At 55.1% G+C, this 15216-nt stretch overlaps 1 protein-coding gene across 1 annotated transcript in view; it reads left to right on the plus strand.

The window, feature by feature from the left end:
- Dpp6 (dipeptidyl peptidase like 6) overlaps positions 1-15216 on the plus strand; it is a 600350-nt gene that overhangs the window by 497538 nt on the left and 87596 nt on the right. The window contains exons 9-10 of the mRNA XM_026406182.2: positions 11958-12112; positions 13553-13650. Coding sequence (XP_026261967.1) covers positions 11958-12112; positions 13553-13650 — 253 coding nt within the window. The remainder of the gene's footprint in view (positions 1-11957; positions 12113-13552; positions 13651-15216) is intronic.

The raw sequence follows: 15216 nt of genomic DNA on the forward strand, positions 1-15216 counted from the left end.
TGGCAGGAAACAGCAAGACACCCTGAGCTCCCTGGGTCCTCTCCAGCCCCCTCTGCTCCATCTGAGGGAAGTCCATCTGTCCCATGTTGTCACCCGCGTTTCTCCATCTCCACTTGCTCCCCAGGGCATCCGCCCTCAGTGCAGACATTGTCACTTTGCTCCAAAAACCCGATCTAAAACCACAGGCAGCTTGCATACTGCAAACCCACAAGGGCACGAAGGAGGAAATGGGGTCTCCAAAAGGAGCGTCCCTTGTGCAAAGCCTCTAGTGAAGGTGGATCCTGGAACACGGAGGGTGTTGGACGGTGGCAGCCCTGCGTTCCCCATAATAGCTCCACCCCTCACCAGGGTGTGAAACAAGCATATCACCCCCCTGGACCCCTGGGCCTCCTCCCCTGTGGGACCCGGGCCTCCTGTCTGTAGGGTGGAGTCGCGGCAGTAGCCGCTACAGTGGTGACGGGAACAGGCCTGAGTCCTCTTTGCTGGCACAGACCCCTCCAGCTGTCACCTGTAGTTAGATACGTCTGAACAAGTGGTAAGGCTGTCGCTTGGTCTTTGAACAATAGAGTCAGGAAAATTTAATAATCTGATGCTGTTGGGTGCAAGACTGTTCTGAGCACTATTCATAATTCACAGCTAATTAACCTTCCTCTTAAAAAATCTCGAGACCCAATTTTCTGTCTGACACACAATGTTTTTGATATCCGTGATATTTTAAAGGTGTTTTCACTGATATTAGGAAATAATTACGCAGAATCTCTCAGTCTGATTAAGGTGTCTATGGCTTAGTCAGGATTTTCTTTGAAAATGTGCTATAATGAGCTTTTCTAGAGTGCATCATAAAAGTAAATATTATTCTCATCATATAATTTTAAAACTAAAGCCAAACTATAAAGAAATATTACATACAACTTTAAGGTTATAAATTTGCTTTGTGGCAAAAACAGAAACCTTTCAGAAAAGGACAAAATAAATTCAGCACTTTTTCAGAAATCCTTGATAAATACAAATTGTGATAAGGACCAACAGGTAGTTAAGTTGTTATCCAGTCAAAATTCTGATTTCAGAACCTTAGTATTTTTAACTTGCTGCTATTAAGAGAATGCTCAGCTTTGGCAGGATACCCAGAAGAAAACTGTAACTGCTCGAGGAAATTAAAAGGCAATATGTCAATCAATGGAAGGGTAACTGATGTGATGCAGCAATCTGTATACGGGATAAAATTGGGAGTTCATAACTCATTTGAATCAAACTGTGAAATATGATGTATGAGGAACTATGTAATGTTTTGAACGACCAACAATAAAAATAAATAAATAAATAAATAAATAAAAAATAAAAATAAAATTAAAACAAAAAACAAAAAAAAAAATCACTGCAGGGTGATCCCAAGAATCTCCACCAATCTCTGCATAGATTATTAAATTAATATCAGATCACAGTAGTGTGGTGGGAAGTTCTTTTCTATTTTTCTATGTTTCAGGAGCTGAATTGATGCGTTGTGGTCAGTCCCAGGCACAAATGCAGCCCATCTCCCACAGGTTCCCTCTGGTTGTAGGAGTATTTAAACGTTCCCTCTTAGTTTCCTGCCATGAGAAGCTGGAGGGCTGTTCTGGGGATAGAATGAGTTAACTGCCTAAGCAACAAGAGCAGCCAGGCTGCTTACAGGTCTCCCTGCCAGGGGACCCTCCTCGTCTCAGCTTGTCTTCTGCCAAGCGCCCCCTGAGGCTGCTAGGTCTTGTTGGAAAAGAATAAGAAACCCTAAGGAAAACCGTGTGTGTGTGTGTGTGTGTGTGTGTGTGTGTGTGTGTGTGTGTACACGTATACACATGCACACATGCATGCACACATGTGCACAGTACACGCCCACACCTGCACACATACACAAGTGTGCACTTGTGAGCTTTGGTAGGAAGAGTAACAGTGTTGCCCTGACTGGGGGCCTGCTGGGGCTGGAGGAAGGGGCGGGTCAGGGCGGCATGCTTTGTGGACTGGGATGTGCTCCTTGGTCCCTCTGGGTCAGTCCCGCCTCCCCAGAGTCGCACCCTCACTGCAGTCTTCCTTTATTATTATAAGAGGGAAAAGTGGTAGACCTGAGTGGGGCGGCTTGTTGGTCTGTGCTGTTGCAGAGGAAGTAGAATTTCCACAGACGATTTGAAAAACGAACCATGAAAACCCGCCAGTGCTTTAGGCCTGCGTCCCAGGGCCCTGGCGGGTCAGCACTCCTGCCCTGGCCCTGGGGGGCAGCGTGAACCACCTGCTCGTACTCACTTCTGCAGAGGGGGTGGTTGGTAACGAGGCTGTCTGTGATGGAGAGCTTCGTCTGCTCCCAGCAGCTCACCTGACCGTCAGACGGATGGGACCCTGGCATCATCTTTTGGGTACATTCTGCTTGCTTCCTGAGCTGGGCCCCTCCTCTCTCCACACCCCAGGCCAACATGCAGCCCTGGGTCAGAAGACAACCCCAGCACTTGCAGAGGGCAGCAGCAGCAGAAGCACCCTACACACCTTGGCTGGTAGAACCCTCACTGTTATTATCTTGCTGTACAGAGGGGACACAGGGGCTGACTCCCTTGCCTGAGGTCGCACAGACGGCAAGTGGCAGAGCAGATTCAGATCTCCAAAGCCACGCTCCTGAGCAGGGCCCAGAGGCCACTTCAGGAAGGGATGGCCTGACTCTCCTAACCCTCAGCCCTGGCCCCAGTCCCTCTCCAGGAGCCTCCTGGGACCAGCCCAGCCTGCCTTCCTCTGACCTCCTCTGACTCGGAGCCTGTAGCGATGCCCGACCGAGTTCCACGGTTCTCCTTACGCAGTGGAGCACAGAAGGGGCACGGACCCTCCACTGTCAAAACTGTGCCCCCTCCTGGCTCATCTTCCCTGAGAAGCAGACCCTCCCCTTTGCTGTGGAGGTGAGTCCCTGGTAAGCTTTGGCCTGTCTCAGGACACAAAGCCCTGCTCCTCCCTCTCCGTTCAGAGACCATGCAGAGCTGAGGCTGGACCAGGAGGCATGTGTCCCTCAGGGTCTCGGGTGATTCTAGAGTTACCTGCAACAAGAGGTCTCCTCAAGTGGCTGCCGGCACTGAGCATCGAGAGGCCGATGGCATTCAGGTCTCTGTATCCTTGGCCAAAGTGAGATCCTTGCCCTTGGCTGGTTACGTTACCCACGCTCGCTCTCCTCTGCAACAGGCAGCACCGTGCCTGACCAGCGGGTGCTGTGGACAGCTGTCAGGATGGGAAGTCCAGGGTGCCCCGAAAGGGAGCGTCCCCGATAATAATCCTCACTGATGCCAGGATGGCTTTTGCAGGGGCCTGCATGTCCCCCAGTGGTCCCCTCAACTCTAAATGGAGGAAGAAGGTGTCCAGACCAGGAAATGGCAGCTCAAGGGACAGGTGGCAGGGCAGGAACCTGAAGAGTGTGTCCATCGCCACGTGGAACCCAGTGCCTCTGCGCCCCCTGCCTCCCAGGTGCCTGAGCCCTCCCCAGACTTGCCTCAGACTCCAGAGCCCACCCCGCGCTCTGGTAGGCAGGTGTGGCCGCTCGCAGACTGGGTGGCTGGAGCTCTGCCGAGGAGCTGCAGGTGGTGGTGACTTTAGAAGTTCAGCAAGGAGGGTGACGTTCCATCTGGTGGCAGGAGTTCTAGAATCTACTACTACAAGAAAGCTGAGTCACATGGAAGTCAGGGACCTCGAGAAGCCAGGGTCGGGAGAGAGGCCAGGGAACTGCATGACCATCCTCAGTGATGGGTAGACAGATAAGTGGCCGTCACATTACGTTTGAAGACTCCCGAAGGCACCAGATGCTGCTGTGCGGAGGCAAAGGTGAATCCCCTTAAAGGAGCCACTGAGTGCTTCAAGCTGCACTCAAGGGCCGCATCTGCCGTCTTCCTCTAGGAAGGTACTCGGGTCACAAAGGTTGAGAAACCGTGGCCAGTGCCAGCCCCCTCATTCATAGCCCAAGAGCTGACCCAGAGAGGGGGACAGAGCTGGCGCCCTATCCCGCAGCCTGTCCAGCTCCCGTGACAGCACATGTCCCCTGTGCGTAGCAAGTGGGGACCACCTGTCTAACGGAGGCAATTTTACCAGGAATTTTCCTCCAAAAGTTATTTTTGTCCCTATTGAAACAGATCCCCACTTGTGAGGCCAAGAGCTTATAAAATTTGTGGGACTCTTCTTTAGAAAAAAAAAAAAGTGATGGCTGTAAGTAGGCCTGGGGGGGGAGGAGCCCCGAGCCACTTCCTCGGCCTCCCTCTCACCCCCCCACCCCTGTCTTGCCGCTCCCCCTTCCCCAGCCAGCTCCTGCAGACTCACAGATCTGGGAAGGAAGGTGCACTCTCCAGCTTGCTGCTCAGCTGATCTTTGCATGTGTTTGATCATCACTTGATCATCTTCCCTGCTGAGGACCCACTTGCACTGTAAATGCCTCCTTCATCAACAGCCATGAGGGTGCTGGAGGAGGGGAGTGAATCCCCAGGCTGTGTCTATGCCTAACTCAAGGGCCTTCCCTGCAGGAACCGCTGTCCCTCTCGCCCAGCTCAGGGTGGCCACAGGAGGCAAGGGGGTGACCCATGGGGTGGATCCATAGGGCTCAGGCCAGAAACCAACCCCAGAGGCCAGAGCCACCTCACCAGCTCTCCTCCCTGTCCTCCTCGCCCCCACCCTGAGCCTGTGCAAACCTAGCCCTGACCATGGCCTTCAGTCCTGCCTCACCTCATGCCAGCTGCAGCCTGTTGGGCCCCCTGTTTCAAAGCCAACTCCAGTTCAGGCCTCCAGCATTGTTCCAAGTACTCAGTCAGGAGCACCAGTCAGCAGATGTGCCCCTGCCTGGTGACTGCAAGGCTCCTGGCCAGCCTCTGTGTGTCTGGCCAGAGCGCGTGTCCTCTGCTGTGTGAGAATGTCCGCCGACTGGACAAATGGGTGGACGGTGCCCGAGTGAGCACATGAGCAGTGGAATGAGCTAGCCAGTGGGCAGGACCAAGAAAGCATCTCGGACCGGCTGCTATTTGGACATGAGGCTCATGAATAGAAGGCAAAGGGCCAGAAGTTCTGGGCGTTTCTCAAGAGCCCGTGGTGGACATGGAGAGGGAAGCCTGGGGAACACCCAAAGAGCAAAATAGAGGAATGGAATGCTAACCCATGGCTCAGCTTCTTCCTTTCCTTGCTGTTTTCAAAATCTTTTAATGTTTTTTAATCCAAAACCTTTTATGAAGTTGACCTCAGTGATATAAACTTCAAGGACTTAAAGCAGTAACATCTATAAATTAGGAAGAACTCAGCAAACATGGCTCTCTCTGCACCCCTAGGGTTACTGGATGACTGAGCTAGATCTGACACAGGGCTCCCACACACACGTGTCCCGTGGCTGACACTAGCTGGATCACCTCCAAGTGCCTTCTTCATGTGGCGAGGGCTTCCTCACAACATGGCGGATGGTGTCAAGGGTGTCAGCCAAGCTGCCTTTTACAGCAGATCTAGAAGTTACACAGCACCAATTTATACCCCATTCCACTGGTGCCAGCTTCTTGAAGGGCTGCCCTGGTTCAGGGGGAAGCACATCACCTCTTTGCAGAAGTTTCAAGTTCCAGAATTACCACTGTGGCCAATTTCAAAAGATAGAGTCTACCACACCCAGCACATTGTTGATCTCAATAGAATAATTTATAGTAAGGTGTAAATGGGCACTAATAACCACAGATCAGGTCATGAAGTACTGCTGTGCTTCACTAACAGCAGGGTCAGTTCTGATAAATGCATAATTAGGTGAGTTCTTCTAGAAGGTGCAGGTCAGTCACCTGACAGCCTCCTGATGCCAGCAAGAGAAGCCTAAGCACAGGAGTGTGAGGCTGCTGCCGACACAGCATAGCATTCACTGCTTTCCTTAGACTCTTATTCCTGCCAGGGTCTACTCTAAAATAGTGACTTTAATACAGTGCAGTAAGCACATAAGCAGCAACACAGCAGCTTATGGTCACTGTCAAGCATGTCACACTACCTGACTGTGTGGGACTCCTACAACTGGCAGAGCCGCAGGTTACTTTACACCAGCACCAGTCTGTGAGCCAAGAGTTACACTGGGATATTGTGGCAGTCACAGTGTCACTGGGGGATAGAGGTTCTCAGCCCCTTTGTGACCTTACAAGACCACTGTCAGCTCTGCAGTATAAACAGCAGTTGCTCTGCGGCACAGGACTATGGTTATGGATCTGTGTTCGGAAGATGCTGCTGATGCTTTTTGCTGCTCTGGGTGGCTGTGCACCCAACACCTTCCCCAGACCAGCCTGCCGGCTTGTTACATCTATGGAGCCAGCATGGCATTGCGGCATCTAGCCTGACATGCCTGGGCCTCTGCACAGAAATGACCTTGAAGAAACAACAGAATGATCACCCACCCAGCTCAGGGGGTCTGGAAGCTGGCAGTGAGGGGACTCAACATGAGGCTTAGCCATGGATTTCAGGGCCCCTGACAGGACCATGCCTCTGGCAAAAATGAGCCTTGGCCTCCCACCTCGCCTGGCCTCACCCAGAAAATGAGGCCAGCAGTGTGCTGTGGATCCCCCTCTCCAGCGCAGACATCAGAACCCTAGAGGACATGCTGCAGGTCTGTTTCCCAAGCCTCCGCCTCACTTTCTCTCCCTGTCTGGGTGGCCTCGAGCTGCCCTGGGTTCCCTTGCTGAGTTCAGGGCCAGGCAGTGAACCCCATGCATCCAGCCACCAAGGAGACTCCAGGGAGGTCACAGCACTGGCCTGACTCACGACCCTGCAGTGCTGTCCCCTCCCTTCCCCAAGCCCTCCCTGATCTGCACGTGAGGCCTCGGCTCTCACAGAGCGCGTGTCCCTCTCACAGCGCCTTAGAACATGGACGGGAGAAGCAGGTCTTTCCTGGGCTCAGCCCTTTGCAGAGCCCTGACCTGTCGGAAGCTCTGTCTTCCATGTGTGAACGTTAACATCCAGCACCGGCTCCAGGTGATTGCCAGAAGCTCCTGCTGGTAAGAAGGACTGGAGAACTTTTACCATCCCATGACCTCTGAGATCCTTGCCAGAGTGTCACCGTCACCTGAATGACAAGGTCCCATCCCCAAGTCTTCACTCCAGTCAGCAGCAAGGGGGAAGAGAGGCTGTGGTGGCCAACCCTGTCCCCTTAAAGGCAGGCCTAGGCCTGGTCACATGCCACTCCTGCCCTGCAGGGCCTGGGTAGTGCTGTGGGCACTGGAAGGCCAGGTGCCCAGCAGGGACTCACTGGCTCTTGTCCTAAAAGAGGAAGGAGTGTGGATGTTGGGGCCAAAGACCAGACTCTGCTGTTGCACCTCCCAATAAGAGCTCTCTCTGATTTTATTTGACTTCCTTCTAACTCCTCTGTGTCCAGCCCCCGTGGTCCATAAGGTTTCTGTGCTGATCTCTGGCATATGGGGGTTGTGAGTGGCAGCTCATATTTCACTTTTTATAAACTTCTAAGCTTTGCCTCCACCAAAGGCACAGGGTCTAGTACGAGCTGAGTGCTCAGTCTTTGTTCCCAAAGTCCATTTCCCTGAGCCTCCTCAATGCTGCCATTGTGAAGGGGGCCTCACCCTGGCTGCAGATGCAGGCCTCCAGTCTCGACCTCCATCATCACCTAACAGTCTCCCCTGTGTGTCTCTCCTGTCACTTTTCTCCTTAAGGACATCAAGGACCCACACACTCCAGTGTGACCTGTCCATCCTGATTTATGCCACTATTGCATCTACAAATACCCTCATTCCAAACCAGGTCACATTCACAGGCACAAGGGCTGAGCACATCAATGTCTCTCTTGGAGACACAACAAACCTCAGCGAGGGCCTGCCATTCACAATCCCACCCTCAACAGACCTCCAGAGGACCTGTCCTTTCTCTCTTTAGGAAGGTACAGTCCCCCAAATGATCCAGAAGCATATCTCATAGATGCCCATGTGGCCACATGCGTTCCGTCCCCGGGGGCAGCGTCTACTCCATCCGATAGCATGTGCCTCCAGTCGTGGGGGTTTGTTGGTGTGTTAGTAAGACTGTGCACATTTGGAGTGCCTGACACATGGTTTGAGATCCCCATGCACTACAGGATGGCTGCACCAAGCTCGTGAACAGATGCCTCGCCGCCGTGTCTCCCGGGGAAAGAACACTTTGACTCTACCTGCCGCGGTTCTCAAGTGCACAGAGAGTAGGTAGTTAGCTGTTGCAGCACTGCGTGTGGTGGCCTTGCTTGTCCCTGCAGGCCCCACTCCGCCTCCAGCCCCTGGCAACTGCCATGCCCCCTTGGCTGCTGTGACTTGCCCTTTCTCAGGCTGCACCTCCCGGGGAAGCCGAGCGGTGCTGGCTCTCTGTCTGCTCATCCACTAGCCTGAGGTCCCCGGCTCCATCCAGTTGCCACCAGGGCAGGGTTTCCTTGCCCTCAGGTGGGTTGTCCTTAACAGGCTGCACCCCAGCCCTGCAGAGCTTCCCACCCCCGCACGCACCGACTCTGCCCAAGCCGCCAGCCCTGTGTCAACAGCACTGCCACCACGTCCTGGGTGCTGCCCTGCACACCCCCAAAGACTGCCTGACGAAGGTGAAGGAGCCATACTGGTGGATACTGGTGGCCGTCTCTCTATCTGCACTGGCCAAATGACCTCCAGGTGTGAAGACTCACTGTATTGGACTGTTCTTGAGCCCCTTGAGCCCAGGGGGTCTGTCCTCTGGTCTGGCCCGTAGCACGGTTTGGAGTGAGTGAAAAGCACTTTAGATCATTGCTTTGACAGGGAAGGAAGGCCACAGCCCCTTCGGCTGTGAGCCAAGCCGCGTGGACACAGGGGCCTCTTCACGAGGGAAAGGTGGTCATGGGCGAGCAAATGCCCCAGTGTGTCTTCCTTTTCGATACTTAAATCGTCCCCCAGCAGATCAGGGGAGGTGAGGGAAAGACACACCCTCTCCTGGGCCTGAGTTCATGGTACTTGCTCAGAAAGGCAAGCTATTGCTTCTGTTCCCAGGCAAGTTTCAAGCAATTAATTTAGTTGATGAAATAGGGAATTTTCCCCTCTGTCTTCAAATCTCTGTTCCTCAACTACATTATTTGGTGTGTGGCATTTAAGCAACTGCCTCATTAAGCTAGTGTTCCTGAGGAAAATGTTGCAGAATAGGGACATTCATAATTAATGCTGTGAAGTCAGGATCTCATCTGCCCAGGCCTTCCCCCGCTAGTTTCTTACACTTAATTATCTCTGTAATGAGCGACCACCACACAGAAAATGAACACGCCAAGGAGTGATGTGGCAAAGCACACGTAGGGAAATACAGTTATAAGCTTTGGGGGCCACCTTTGGCGTCAGAACACCTTTCCATATGCCACTGTCGCATTGTGGCTGGATTAAAGGAACAGGCACTGGTCCCCGGGTGGGCAGCAGACGTGTGTCGCTCCCCAGGGAGGTGGGCTCAAGGTCTGCCCCATGCCTACCTTGTGTAATCTGCACCCAGATGCTCTGAACAGTGAATTGAGCTCAGAGGAAATACCCTGTGTGTGTCGGTGGAATTGACAGAAATCATTCTGCACCCAGCTCAGGCCTCCACCCCTCTTCTCGGCCTCCTGGGTCCATGGGTGGCCCTCCCTGTCTATTGCTGGTCAGGCTCGAGCAGCTGAACCTCCCTCTGGTCCAAGGGCAGGTCTAGACACCAGGTGTTCACAAAGGTGGTGGAGAGGAGGCGGGGCCTCCCTTGTCTGGCCCCCTGTGAGCGGGCATGTTGGATGGGACAAGAGTGGCCTAGTCATGCCCAGGGCTGACGATGGTCACCGTTGGTCCTGGAGGCTGCTCGGGTTCAAGGAGAAGGAATGGACGGGCAGCGTCCTGGGGTGCCTGGCCATCAGGGCTGTGTCTGCCCGGCCTTTCCTCCTTCATGGAGCCTGGGTTGCTGCCAGCCCTGCTTCTCCGCTCAGCCTTCCCTGAGCTGGATTTGTTCCACCGCTGACCGCAGAAAGCTGGGCTCCCTTCTGCCCTGTCCCTCCGACTCTGCTCAGTCACCGTGATTGCTGGTCACCCCTTCCTCCAGCCTGCAGGGCAGGAGGGACTGAGCAGAATCACCACAGATTGCATTCAAAGGTGCCGATTTTTCCAGCAGACCAGGTGCTGGAGTCTGTTACTCACGGTGCCAGGTGACTCCGCACACAGTCACTTCTGACCCTCTCCTCCAGCTGCCAAAGGCTTTGGCATATCCTGTAGGAGGCCTGAGACTCCTACAGACCTGACACTCAGCCACCCTGCTCCTTGCTGCTCGTCCCCAGCCCTGTCCCCACAGGCAGTGGCAACACTTCTGAAGAGCTGGGAAGATGCCCAAGGTCACAGCACTGCAGGTGGAGGGGACCTGAGGGCTGCTGTGCGCCCCTAGTGTCACAGATGGGGCATCGTGACACCAGCACAGGACTCAGGGCCCTGTGTCCACTCTCCCTTAGCTCTGTGCTGCAGCCTGGGGCACCCCTGGTGGCAGTGGGGGGCAGTGTCCTCTCCGCGGGCTCCGTGCACCCTGAGGCTCAGCTGTCGGTGGCTGGGTTGTCCCATGCCCACGTCACATTCTGCAGGGAGTCCCCCTGGGCTGCCTGCAGGAGGGTGCTCTAGAAGACAGGGAGGAGCTGTCTGAAAGGAGAAGAGCACATAATGAAGCTCATAATTCCTCCACCCGAAGGTGCCCGGGACATCGGGAGGGTAGGGGGTGGGAAGAACAAACTCCCACCTCGAGGCCTCCAGGCTCCGACACCCAGCAGTGAGACCCACTGAGTGCCTGATGGGGGTGGGCGACTGGGAGGGCCTGCATCCTCCTGGAGCATCTTCACCCCCATCTGCTCTCAGTCCCCCAGACCCCAAGGCTGGCGCCAGCTCCAGTCTCCCTGCTGTGTCCCCCCAACAACCATGTCCTCCTGTGGCGGCCACCCCATCTTCCCTCCAGCCTGTCCCCGGTGAGGACTTGCACACGTTCTTTCTCGTGCATCCTCGGGTCCTTGATGCCTCCCAGTCCTGCAGGGTCCAGCAGGCTCGAGATATACCCGCCCAGTGCAGCCAGACTCCTGTGTGCTATGACGTGGATAATCATTCCAGAAGAAAACCCAGAAAGGGCTGGCTCACACGACAGGTTCCCTTTCTCACAGGAGAGCCTCCTGACCTGCGAGCGGTCAGCACCGTGATGGCCGCTCTGACTCCAGGCCTTCTGACTTGGAGCCTTGGAGGTGTCTGCCCTTCGAATGTTAAACACAGCTCTGTGCTGGAGCCTGGGGCTGCAGCAGAATTTCCTTTCTGGATTGGATTTCAGACACTAGGAGACCCGTCTGTAGGCGACACTGATCAGCCACGTCCCTGTGGGATGGGGCTGAATGACGGGTGCTTCCCGCTGAGCCTCGAGGCACCTTCCCCCCCTGAGTCCTTTCTAAGATGCCCCTTTGGCATTTTTCTGCCAAACAGTGAAGCCACGCCCTCTGTTAAGGTGAGGCACACCTGGCCTTTAACACCTTCTGTCTCCTCAGGGCTGAGTCTTAGGGGGCTGTGTGTCTGTGCGCGTCCCCAGGTCCCTCCTGGTGGGCTTTGGAGGGCCGTCCTTCCTCACTGGTTCTGTCCAGATGTGCCACGCCACAGTGTGAGCTGACTCCCTCTAGTTCTGTTATTAAAATAACCATCTCCAACATAGAATAGTAGTTCCACTCAAAGGCACTCGTTAGCAGAGAAAGGGTCTATAAAAGTGTAACAACTATAATAATGGGAATATGAAACTGAAGGAGATAATTAAAATATAATGATGACCAGCTTTTTCTAAAAAGCTTTCCCTAGGCTCCTAGTTCTCAAATGCAGACACTTCCTGGGCCGCCATGGAACACGGGCGTGGGGACACTGCAGGGTCCCTGCAGAGATGTGCAGCCCGCGGGTCCAGCCACCCCAGCTGACCCTGGCTCCGCCCCCTGGCTGCCTGCTCACCGCGCTCTCCTTTGTTTCCCTCAGAGGAGATTCTGAAGACCCACATCGCGCACTGGTGGTCTCCCGATGGCACGAGGCTGGCCTATGCCACCATCAACGACTCCCGTGTCCCCCTCATGGAGCTGCCCACCTACACGGGCTCCGCCTACCCCACCGTGAAGCCCTACCACTATCCCAAGGTGAGCCGAGCGCCAGGAGCCGGGCCCTGAATGGTTCATGAGCCCCGGGCGCCCAGGAGGGAGGCGGTGGGTAATCAGGCGTGTGGGTGAGCAGTGCCGGAGACACAGGGAAGATCGATTACTTCTCATTACGTTGCGTTAAGTTCCCATCTTTGTTGAGTGGAATTCGTTGGCAGGTTTACTTTATTTCAAATAATTGAGTGAATGTTCATCATTTGCCTGAGCTTCCCTGGAACCAAAATAAATACATTGCCCTCACCGTGACACTGGGTGACAAAAATCGTGGTACCACACTTCCTCTTCGCAAGCCTTCGAGGACGTGACTTCTGAGAAGTTCGAACAACTTCTGGCTGTCCCTGGGAGGGGCTGGCCAGTGTACCTTGTGCTTGGTCACTGCTGTGGTCTGGAAGTTTCTATGCCCCAACACACATGTAGAGATCCTTGCCCCAGGGTGAAGACATTAGGAGGTAGACCTCCTGGGTGGTCACCTCCAGGTGACCACCTAGGAGGTGACCAGGCCATGAGGAGCCCTCATAACTGGGATTAGTGCCTCAGAAAGGAGGCTCTGGAGAGGTGACCAGGAGAGGACCCAGTGACAAGGCCCATCTGGGTGGACAGGGCCCTCACAGACCCCGAGTCTGCCAGCACCTTGATCCTGGGCCTGCAGCCTCCAGAACTGTGGGAGACACGGGCTCCCCGTTTGGGGTGCTTTGTTACAGCAGCCTGAATGGATGAAGACCGTCAATTTCTGACCCAAAGAGCAGCAGAACACCCAGGGTTCTCTGCAGGGCACGGGCATCCAGACTCACTTCATTACCGAACGCAGCCTTAACACTCAAGGGGAGGGCCTGGTGCTAAAATGTCAGCCCACTCACCTGTGGGAGGCTGAGGCCAGCAGTGGGATGCAGCTCCTGTCCACTGGCTCCAGCAGCCACTGGCCACTGAAGGGAGCCCCTCCCTGCCGGGCCTCACTGCAGCCTCTGAGAGCCAGCAGTGCCTGCCCCTCCCCTGAGAACCCTGGAACTACCAGCCTGGGGTTCGCTCGCTGCCAGAGGAGCCACGCTGTTGGTGGAGCTTCTCCACCGCTCGCTCGCTCACCCCGTGGCTGGGCTGCGTGCACCTTCCCCATCTCGTCTTCCCCTTCCCATGACGGTTTGCCAAGGCCAGCAGAACTCGCTTGACCTCTGCAGAATGAGCCTGTTGGACGGAATGGGAAGGGGCAGGTGCTCTGGGAAGGGAAAGAATCGTCCCGGTTTTCTCCTTTCTCACTTTAAAGTTCTACCCGTGGCTGGCCTGTCCTCCACGTGGCGAAGGCCACGCCTGGTGCTGCGTTCCGCCCTCCTGCAGCCCCACGCGTGCCTCGCCTGGGAAGGTTCTGCAGGGCGGGGGCGCTCTGCGGCAGGAGGTCCCTCACTCCCATCTCCGCCCTTGGCTTCACAGGCCGGCAGTGAGAACCCCAGCATTTCCCTCCACGTCATCGGCTTGAACGGACCCACCCACGACCTGGAGATGATGCCCCCTGACGACCCTCGGATGAGGTCTGTGTTCTGCCCTCTCGTAGGTTAGAGGAGGATTGAGATGAAAGTCACCGTGTGGCCTCCTCAGGACCAGACTTGTCTCCCTAGTAAGATGAATAGCCAAGAACGAGGTGCATGTTCTAAGTGTTCCTTACTGCTTTGTGATTGGGTTTCCTGAGGGGAAAAATAATGAACCCCAGTCAGCAGGTGCTGCAGCTCAGCCGACATCAGGAGTGCGGACCCCCGGGGAGGCTGAGCTTTTCCCAGAGGGCCATGTCTCGGGTGGGTGGCACCGATGGCACGTGGCACACGCTAGATGGCATTCACTGGGAGACCTGGTGCAACCTCCCCAGAAAGTCCTTGGAGGCAGAATGGTTTCAAATGGTCCCCGTGTCTGGAGCAGCCCCAGAGGGCGTCTGTAACTGACCCGCCCCCCCTGGGGCTGGTGATTCCCGCTGTGCTCAGGCCAGATCTCCCACTGGGAACAACCACGGAGCACATGTCACTGACGTGTTATTATCAGTATCTGGTTTAGTAGGTTTTTTGTTAAGTCAAAACAACTGAGTAGGATCTGCCAAAGTGGAGCCTCCTCAGTATCAGTTCAGCTTTGCCCCCAAATTCCAGCAGCCGGGGGCTGATTACACCACCAGTGTCCAGTTGCGTCCCAGGTGGACCTTCCTCTGTTGAGACTATGGGTAGAGACTCCAGCAGGGGGCAGCGCGGGGTGCTGGGGGTCCTCGCGTCCACAGGTCCCCACGGCACTGCAGAGGGGCCTGCTTATGCCCCAAATCATTCATTCGAAGCTCGGCAAACATCCAGCGCCAACTCTGAGTCCCTCCAGCCTGGCTCTTCGTCATTGTCAGGACCTTCTGGCAACTTCTAAAACCAGAGGCCGGGCCCTCTACTCTGGCTCCCGACAGGTCTGGCTCAGTGGTGGATGCCCAGCACCCTCTGAGTGGCCTTCACCGCTGTCCTCACCCAACCAGGAACCCGCACAGAGCCGGAGCGCCCCACTCTTCTCCCTTAATGGGGCCTGATGCCGCGGTCCTCGGGAGGGCAGAGCAGACACAGGGCTGCTGTCCATCGGGGCTGTTGCTGCCCTCTCCCTGCTCTGGATTGTTCCTCCCCCTCCCACAGGAAGACCAACGTCTCCCCAGGGAGGAGGTGGACCTGGCCCCCGGCAGCTGCCCCAGGGCCTGGCTCTGCCGATCCGTCTTTGGCAGGTTGCCCTCAGTGTGCGCTGCCCAGAGGAATCGAATCAGCCTGGCTGATGATGTTTTTCTGGGATAAAACAAAGTTCAGATTATTACTTTGGCTCCTCTCCTGAAGACCCACAGATCTCACTGTTCCCATCCTCGCCAGCCTCCCGGGGCCTGGTCCAGCCAACTCACTGAATTAATAGGGAAAGTCACCTGGAAAATCTCAGCCATCTGTTGGAGTTAATTGAAAGTCTCATTTAGTCAATTTGGTGATGCTGTTTCCGCAGGCATGATTAGCTTCAAGGACAATGAGAAATCAGCCTCAGTCAGAGCTCGAAGTTTGGATGCTGGCTGTTGGACTTTGGGCTCAGCTAAATGAGATGACGTG

This window comes from Urocitellus parryii, chromosome 3, assembly GCF_045843805.1.
Source record: "Urocitellus parryii isolate mUroPar1 chromosome 3, mUroPar1.hap1, whole genome shotgun sequence".
Lineage (NCBI taxonomy): Eukaryota > Metazoa > Chordata > Mammalia > Rodentia > Sciuridae > Urocitellus > Urocitellus parryii.